The sequence below is a fragment of the Ciona robusta genome, chromosome 4 (genome assembly GCF_009617815.1).
Source record: "Ciona robusta chromosome 4, ASM961781v2".
In the NCBI taxonomy this organism is placed as follows: Eukaryota; Metazoa; Chordata; class Ascidiacea; order Phlebobranchia; family Cionidae; genus Ciona; species Ciona robusta.
The window spans coordinates 3579717-3589254 of NC_143238.1; the positions used below are offsets into that span (position 1 = coordinate 3579717).

The 9538-nt window shown below is 43.6% G+C and overlaps 1 protein-coding gene across 1 annotated transcript; it reads right to left on the bottom strand.

Annotated features, from left to right (window-relative positions):
* Nucleotides 1–8: 8 nt before the first annotated feature.
* LOC149736725 (uncharacterized) lies at nucleotides 9–8196 on the bottom strand. Its single transcript, XM_089877085.1, has 3 exons — nucleotides 7049–8196; nucleotides 6467–6577; nucleotides 9–4479 (listed from the first exon to the last, which is right to left on the bottom strand). The coding sequence occupies exons 1-3, from the start codon at nucleotides 8194–8196 to the stop codon at nucleotides 9–11; spliced, it is 5730 nt and encodes a 1909-aa protein (XP_089733211.1).
* Nucleotides 8197–9538: the final 1342 nt, after the last annotated feature.

A 9538-nucleotide genomic window follows, 5' to 3' on the forward strand; every position in this document is an offset into this window, starting at 1 on the left:
ACGATAATTTATTGCTCGACTTTTGTATTATCTCGGCAGATTAGGCATATCTTATGGATTGGCCGTTTGATGGTATTCAGTTTTGTTTTTAACTCAACCTGGCGAACAACGCCATGCTTGTCAGGGTAAACACGTATGACTCTGGCCATATCCCACTTTCGACGGGGAACAGAATCATCGGGAATCAACACAATATCTCCAACATGTAGATTTGGTTGCCGATCCGGCCATTTTTGTCTTAATGCGATAGTGGGTAAGTATTCTCGTGACCATCTTCTCCAAAACTCATCTGTAAGAAATTGGATCTGTCGCCAGCGTCGACGACTATAAGAATCTTTGGCGTCGAATAATCCGGGTGGCATGTTCGGTGACGGATGACACAACAGCAGATGATTTGGTGTCAGTGGTTCGTTGTCAGTGGGGTCAATTGTTATCGGATAAAGTGGCCTGGAATTCAGGATACTTTCTACTTCTACCATCAAAGTGTGCAGCATGTCGTCGGTAAGCGTTTGATACTTAGTCATCATTGTATTTAGGATCCTCCGAATGGACCTAATCAGTCGTTCCCATGATCCTCCCATATGCGAAGCAGCAGGACAATTAAACTTCCAATCAATTGCTTGTTGACGACAATAAGACTCCACTCCTCGCATATTCTGTAGTGATTCACGTAAAATTCGCTCGGCTCCAACGAAATTCGTTCCGTTGTCGCTGTAAATTTCCTTGGGTTTGCCTCGCCGTCCGATAAATCGCCTTAGTGCATTGATAAAGGCATCTGTAGATAAATCATGCACGATTTCAATATGGACGGCTCTCATTGATAAACATGTAAAAATACATCCGTATCGTTTCACTTCAGATCGTCCGCGTTTGCACAACCACGGACCAAAACAATCAACTCCAGTATAAGTGAACGCTGGTTCATTTGCCGTCAATCGGACAGCAGGTAAGTCGGCCATTTGCTGTTGTCCACGCGGCGCGTTTCTCTTACGGCAAAGCATACAATTGCGTAATATTCTTCGAACGGCGGCGCCGCCCCTTGCGATCCAGAATCTTTGGCGTAACGATGTCCATGTATGGGCAGGTCCAGAATGCCCAACCATTCTGTGATGTCGGTTGACGATCAACTCAGTAAGTTTATGATCATATGGTAAAATAACAGGGTGTTTGAGATCAAATGCGATCATAGCGTTCTCCAATCTCCCCCCGATGCGAAGAATTCCGCCTACCAGCATCGGGTTGAGTTTTGACATCCATCTTGACTGTCTCTTTAACTTACGACGGGAACAGCGATCAGATTGAACGTCGGCAGTTTCAGACGATATAAATTCAATTACAGAAGCAAATGCTTGTCTTTGTACGTATTTAATGACTTCGTTCTCAGCAGTATTCAGTTCAGCAGTATTGAGTTTACCAGTTGTTACCGAACCCTTCTGGCGCAAATATGACTTATAGCGCATCAGCCAAGCTACTGACACTTTAAGCCTTTCCAAACTCGAATATCGATCGATGAGTCGGTCAGTCGACTCCAATTGGGTGCACAGGTTAACTGCTATCGGTTTTCTATCAATAGGGTGAAATTCATTTGGTATAACGCGTTTGGCTTCCGGTGGCTTTGGCCAGAACTCTTCGGTCTGCCACAAGAACGTCGGTCCTTTTAGCCACCGCGATTTAATCAGGTTTTGCACGGACACACCACGAGAAGCAATATCGGCGGGATTAAGTTTAGAGTTCACATGCTTCCACTGTGAAGGCACTGTCTGTCGGTGTATCTTCGCCAGCCTGTTGGCAACAAAGGTGTGGAAGCGTTTTCCCACGTTGCATATGCTCTGTCGAACAGCACACGAGTCCGTCCAAAATATAGATTCACAGTTAGGGAAATTCAACTGACTTCGTAGCCATTTGTCGGCCTTCACAGCGAGAACTGCCGCTGCAAGTTCCAATCTCGGAATACTTTCTGTCCTAGGGGGAGTGACCTTTGATTTGCCACACAGAAAGGCACAATGTGTGGTTCCTACGTCATCGATGGTATGGAGATACGATACAGTTCCGTATCCATTGGTTGATGCATCAGCGAAATGGTGCATCTGGTACGTATTTACTTCTCCAAGCTGGGGAGGTATAAAGCAACGGGGCAAAGTGAGTTTGTGTAGATCAGGTAATTGATTGAGCCAGTTATTCCACTCGTTAATATCGGCTTCCGGGAGTTCATCATCCCAATCAAGCTTCTTTCTCACAATTTCTTGTTGCAGAATTCTGGCAACCAAGGTTACAGGCGCTGCAAAGCCTAACGGATCATACAAAGTATTTACAGCGGATAAAATGTTACGACGAGTGAACTTCTTTCCTTCCATGGAGTTCGATACGTCAAATCCAAATTCGTCTTTGTTCACGCTCCAATGAACACCAAGTACCCTTTCCTTAACGGAACCTTGTAGGTGTACGTCTGTAATAGTTTTTGATCGTTCAGCAGCCGGAATTTCGTCGAGAACTTCCTGATGACTAGACATCCATTTCGTAAGACGGAATCCTCCTAACTGCAGAAGGGCACGAAGTTGCTGCGCTAAAGCTATTGCATCTTTCACGGTGTCTGCAGATGTCAGACAGTCATCCACATAAAAATTATTTTTCACAATGTCAGCGACGCTGGCGCTGAATCGGTCGCCGAATTCTTCGGCTGTTCGGCGGAGACAGAATGCGGCAAGGCTCGGTGAAGAGGTGGCTCCAAAAATATGAACCAACATTCGGTGCTCCACGGCAGGTTTAGATAATTCGCCTCCAGGCCACCACAGGAACCTAAAAGCGTCGTAATCTGGTTCTTGGACACGAACTTGGTGGAACATTGATTCCACGTCAGCAACTAGTGCTACTTTTCCTTTTCGAAATCTTGTTAGAACGCCCACTATACTGTTTACTAGGTCTGGGCCTTGCAATATCGCATCATTAAGCGACACTCCTTTATATTGTGCGGCACAATCAAACACGATGCGCACTTTATCGGGTTTCCTTGGATGAAAAACTGGATGGTGTGGTAAGTACCACAAATGTTTACCACTTTCAACTTCAGGATTAGAAATCACTTCAGCGAAATTCTTGTCGATGTAGTCTTGGATCTGATTGACATATTTTTCCTTTAACGCTTCGTCACGGTACAAGCGATTCTTTAACGACGACAAACGTCGCTCGGCCATCTGGCGGCTTCCTGATGGGAGTGATATTCCAGAACGCCATGGTAGCGGCAAATAGTAGTGTTCATTGCTGTGTTTCACAGTTTCTTGCATAAGTTGAAGAACGTGCCGGTCTTCAACGGAGGTGGGGAATGGAAGATCACGCGGGTCATCCGTAAAATCTTCTGTCCACGATCTTTGTATTCGCTCGTCCAACTGTTCGGAGCAGAGCAGGAAATTCACGTGTACGTTGTCTATGGCTGGGTATCGCAAAGAAGGACCAACAAGAGACCAGCCAAGAGGTGTCCTAGCAGCAAACGGGTGCTTAGTTTCTCCTGTCCGTACCTCGAGAACTCTATGTGCGTACGGAACGTCAGTACCGATCAGTAACAACACTTCTCCCCCGCTCGAGTCGGGTAGATCCAAATCACGAAGATGAGGCAACAATTCAAGTTCCATGGCTGAGGGTTTCGGATTCGGGAATACGGGTATTCTGTCTATGGATAAGGCATCTTCGATTTGGATTTCCACGCTGCCATCGAGAGACGTGACCGTAAAGTCGACACTGAATCCGTCGTGCTTCACAGGTCTTCTTCCAACTGTGTTCATGGTAACTTGTCTCGACTTGCCGGACAAACCTAAGCGTTCGATTACTCTCTTGTCACAAAACGTTGTATCAGAACCTTGATCCAAGAAGGCGTGTGTAGCCAGTTCTTTCCCATTAGCATAAAGTTTGACAGGAATCACACAAAAGTAGGAACTCGAAGTTTTCTTGACAGAATTACAGTTCGCAGAAGTTACATTACTAAAAGTACGACTAGTCTCAGATATGTCTTTTCTATTAGTCGTGACTGGTGGTTTATTGTCATGTAGTAAACCGTGATGCATTCTGTTGCATCCCTCAACATTGCAGGCGCTTCTCTTGGAGCATGTCCTCGACGTATGGCGAGAACCAAAACAATTAAAACATCGGAACCTCTCCCTAAGAAAGTCTCGGCGTCGTTCTAACGTCCACTTACGAAAAACCTCACATTTCGATAAGTAGTGGTTTCCGGAACAGCAATAGCAGCTGGGGTACCCCTTGACTGGATAGCCCTGTGGTGCTTCAGCACCAAATTGAGTGACATTATTCGCACATGTCGCGAATCTGGCTTTCGGTCGGTTCATCTTTTTATTATCGTCGTTTTTTCTAAATACGCACAGTTGGCCATTTAACGTGTTGGCTAGGGATGCACCGGGTCGAATCCGGGTCCAATTACCCGGTCGAGTATCGACGTTTTCGTGGTATTCGGACCCGGCCGGGTATCGCAATTACTCTGTCCGGGTAATTTCATTAATATTTTAGTTGTTCGTCATTTAATAACACGGAAAAAATGGTTTGTACGGCGGGTATTCAAACGTTTTTATGGCCCGTTAATCCATGTTGCGCAACAAAGTCCGACGTAACATTTCGTACTATGACGTAACAAACATACCTTCATTCGAGTTGCGCAATACTGTGCGTAAAAATAAACCAAACGCATTTATGTATACTATACTCCGTGAAATTGTTGCTGTACAAGAGAATTAAGAATAAGAATGAGTTCTACTTCAAAGTCATCTTCTGTTTGGAAATATTTTGAAGTAATGGAAAAAGACACCTCTACAACAGTATGTAATCTGTGCAACGTATCGATAAGTCGAGGAAAGTCTGTTGCTACATATACGACAAGCTCCATGATAAAGCATTTACTATTAAAACATCAAATCGATGTAAGGAAGCAAGAAAGTGGTGCGTCGTCTCAAAGCAACTGCGGTAAAAGACCGACCGCTCAACAGACAATCGAAGGGATGTTTGCCAAAAAACAATGTTTTTCAACAACGCACCCGGTTGCCCAAAAAATTACAAAACTTATATGTGAGATGGTTGCAGCAGATTTTCTTCCTTTCTCTGTGGTCGAAAACGAAGGCTTTAGGCGTTTAATTACTGAACTCCAACCACGCTATAATATTCCGTCAAGAAAATATATAACTGAAACGTGCATGCCTGAAATCTACACCCAGGTAAGACAATTTATAAAACACCAGGTCAATAATTCGATGGGTTGTTTTGCTGGAACGACAGATATATGGACAAGCATTCAAAACATCGCGTATATGAGCCTCACGATTCATTTTGTATCGTGTGATAAGGGCAATCTTCGTCTTCTGTCCTACGTGTTGTCGTGTAACGAATTAGAAGGGTCGCATACTGCTCAGCATATCTTAGAAGAGATAAAACATCAAGAAGCTCTTTGGGATATACAGTTACGGTACATGGTCAGCGATAATGCAGCCAACGTTGTTAAAGCCCTGCGTGATGGTGAGATCAAGGGAGTGCGGTGCATGGCACATACCATCAACCTAGTTGTACACCACGCCTTAAAAAATTCCCAACGAACGGTCAATGATACAGTCGCCGTTGCTCGTCGTATTGTTACACACTTCCACCATTCTCCGCGGGCATGCGGCATGTTAAAGTCAGTACAAACGGATCTTAACCTTCCAAAACACAAGCTCATCCAAGATGTCCCAACTCGTTGGAACTCAACATTTTTTATGCTTGAGCGATTATTGGAGCAGAAACCCGCAATAAATCAGTTATATCAGACCCATGGTAAGTTTCAGAACCTATCGTTTAATGAGTGGAAGCTAGTTGATTCATTAACAATCGTTTTAAAAATGTTCGATAAAGCCACCTGTGAGCTGAGCGGCGAGGCAGCAACAATTTCTCACATTCTGCCTATTAAAGTAAATCTTGTGAGGAAATTGAAAAGATTTGAACATGAGAATGCAGGTTGTTTGGTATAGGCACTTTCATATCGGTACTAAAAGAGCAGTTAGAACACAGGTTTAGTAAACCACATCGTGGTGTGCCACAATCTAAAGATTGCTATTTCTACAACAATGACATATATACCACCTGCGCCGTTGCTGCAATATTGGACCCGAGATTTAAAACTTCTTGGTTGGATGATACGGAAGAAGTTACTCGTCTTTCTAATGCCATACAGCAACTTGCTCTGCAGCATGTTAGTAGTGAAAACACTGGTGTCGATGCTGGTGAACACCTGTCATCGACAGACGATTCCGGCAACGAAGATAGCATTTTGTTTGAGTGTCCTCTGTCCGACGATCAAATTGTTGACACTGAAACAACGCCAGGATCGGAACAGAACGCCGAACAACAAAAAAATAAAATAAAAACAACAGTTATGCGTTACATTGGAAGCCAACGAATAAAGTCTTCAAAGTCGCCGTTGGATTTTTGGATGGATCACCGCCCGGACTGTCCCGCATTGTTTTCCTTAGCTGTATCACTTCTTTCTTGTCCACCAACAAGTGTATCGTCGGAACGTCTTTTCAGTTCATCGGGCGTGATTGTATCTCCCCTGCGTAATCGTCTCAAGCCAAAGAATGTGGAAGTGCTAACATTTTTGCACTACAATCTCCGAAAACTTAATTTTTTGTATTAAATGGTGTCTAGGAATTTGTGCCTCTCATGTAAATAAATGTTTTTTTTATGGATAAAAATTCGTTCCGTATGTAAATAAAAATTCGTTCCACATATTCAGTTGAATTGATGCGCTAATCAATGTATACATGTCTGATGGATCGACTAGATTATGGTTATTTCGTTTTGATACCTACTAATTCGGCGACGGACGTGTCTATACTTGCTTGCATGCATGCAATGTAAGGCTACACAAGGCGCATTTTCGCTTTATATGACAACCGCATACTCGTGCGGACTCGACGACAGCCGCGTAATACATAAATAAAAATGCCTTTTTGACGTCACTCGCCTATTGTGACGTCACTCGCCGGGCACTCGGATTCGACCGGGTAACGTTTCTCGTTACCCGGATTCGCCGAATCCGGGTAATTTTAATTTCATCCCATCCCTAGTGTTGGCAACAGCGGCCTCTTCATTAACAAATTCTACGAGATCTGAAAAGGTGGCTTCACTTCCGAAGCGACTTTGTATGCGGGCGACACGACGACGCCACAACTTCTGAGATTCATATGGCAGTTTATGTGCTAACGAAACGAGACGATCAACGGTGTTCAAATCACCTAAGTTGTTTATCGAACGAAGTATAAGCAGACATTTCTGCAAAATCTGAGCGTACCTACGGATCCCGGCAGCATCGTCCGGTTTCAGGTTGGGACCATCAGTGAGCTCTTTCACAAATGCTCTTGCAACGACATGAGGCTTTCCACAAGTCTCATACAAAATCTTCCTCGCTTCAATGTAGCCTTCATGAGGATCCAAAACAGAACAATGGTGGATAAGACTCTTGGCTTTTCCCTTGCACTGTTGCATCAGCAGTGTCATTTTTAGCTTATCGTCAGTTACCTTGCTTTCGAGATTCGCTTCGAAGTTGCGAATAAACATCCAGTAGTCCATCGGGTCACCAGAAAACGTCAAATATTCGGGTCTCGGCATATGCATACCCTCGCCGACGGCTCTTACTATACTAGGAAAAACGTCTGCCGTATCGAATGAGGATGCATGTTTGACATCAGCCAACTTCACCAGGGGAGTATTATTATTGCGATAGTTCTGAGCTGTCTGTTCACAGTAAGTCTCTCGGGGACTAGGTTGCTGATCAGCTCGGGAGTGGTCACTTATCACCTCGGGAGTTGTATTCTTAACTAGGTGGTTCGCAGGTCCAGGACGTAGTACGGAAACAGGGCTTGGAGCTGGTGGTCGAGTACCAGCAGCAGGATCTGAGCAAGCGGACTCATCTTTTAGCTCAATCGGTTGTAGCGGTTCATTGAGTATTCGGGCCTTCGCATCCGCGATTCTGAATATAGCCTTTTCGGCCATTATATACAGATTGTCAATTTTCGTCTTTATGGGCTGTAAGTCAGTCGGGCCCGCAGCGGGTTTCGCTGAGGCAAGATTTTTAAGGTTGGTGGCCATTCTTTCAGGCGTCTCGACTGGGGAAGGTGTATCTATAACTGGTGATTCCGCGGGGTGGCTTATGTTCGAACGCGTAGACATTATAACTGTCGGAAGCTGCCGAAGGTTTACTTTAAAAAGGTACAAAGGGTTAATACCCAAAAAACATACAACAACAAAAATACAAAAAGGGAAACAGCGATAATTGTTCAATAACTCAAGCTTAGAATAGCTCGCAAATGTTCAAACTGGAACTCGTCGAAAACTTGACTGTTCGAAAACTTTCATGTAACGGTCTATGAGAGGCGTGTCCTAGGTCGCCCCGACAGGTCACACGAGGGTTGTAGATTGACGAAAACGCGTACGTTGATTTGTTGTAAACGAATTTATTTTGAACGGGTACGCACTGTACGGTACGTATGTACGCACGCACGCACGCACGGTTTTCTAAAAATATATACACGATTAAATAATACACAGGCACTTAAGTGATACATACACACACACAGGGCGTACGGTTTACATACTATCACACAAAATAATACGATATATAAAAAACATAGCACCTACCGAACAATTTTAGGACAAGATAGCAGGCACACACAGGGCCGCTCAGGGGTAACTATTCAAACAAGATGGATGTTGGCAGATATAAATACAACAGTACACTTGGACTGCGAGGTGATCGGAAAAGAAAGATAAAAAATGTTTACCAGCAGCCAAAACGTGGCGTAATTGTGACGTCACATAACACATAAAATACACACGCATGAGAAATTAAAATTAGGGGACATAAACAAGCTGCTACAAAGCAAGAGCGAATTATGAAGCAAATTAAGACGTTACACCATAGTCCGTATAAAAACATGTTTATATGTTTATCATGTTTATATGTTTATATACGGACTCTGGTAAACACTATATGAATAAATCAAAAGCAAACTATTCCTTAATTATCATCTTTTATATAGAAAACCGACTGTATTGTTCCGTACTCAAATTCTAGTTTGTAGATACTTTGTGAATCTTAAAGGGCCTAAACACACCCCAAATGTACTTCGCTTTAATCGATAGTGTGTTTTTCTAATTCCAACGACACCTTACTTGTTTTAATCGGTTCTGTATAACCAAAGATATTCCAGCTCAAACACCGTGAAATTCAAAAAACTGATTTGAAAGTTGCGTGGCGAAAAAAATTGAGAAGTGTACTACCCACGTGACAAACACGTAACAAAATTGTTGAAGCGTGGCCGCTCTCATTCAGAAAGGCGAGAGGCAGTGTTTTCAGCGAAAAACGAGGGAACAAAAAAAACGCAAAAAAGCACAAAAAAAAACGCAGGTTTCGCTTTTACGAATGAATCAGTCACGTGACTAGTACGTTCCTACGTCACAATCACGGAGCTCGTAGTAAAAAAAAGATAGCGCTAGAGATCACTGTTTGAGG

Bases quoted from the DNA above. Each gene is read 5' to 3' on its own strand.
- LOC149736725 (XM_089877085.1), bottom strand. From the start codon at position 8,196: ATGTCTACGCGTTCGAACATAAGCCACCCCGCGGAATCACCAGTTATA. The intron at 6,578-7,048 runs GTAACGAGAAAC...ACGATTACGCAG, and splicing joins CCCGGATTCGGCGAATCCGG to GGGAGATACAATCACGCCCG. The intron at 4,480-6,466 runs GTGATCCATCCA...CCGGACAGAGTA, and splicing joins AATGCGGGACAGTCCGGGCG to ATTGCGATACCCGGCCGGGT.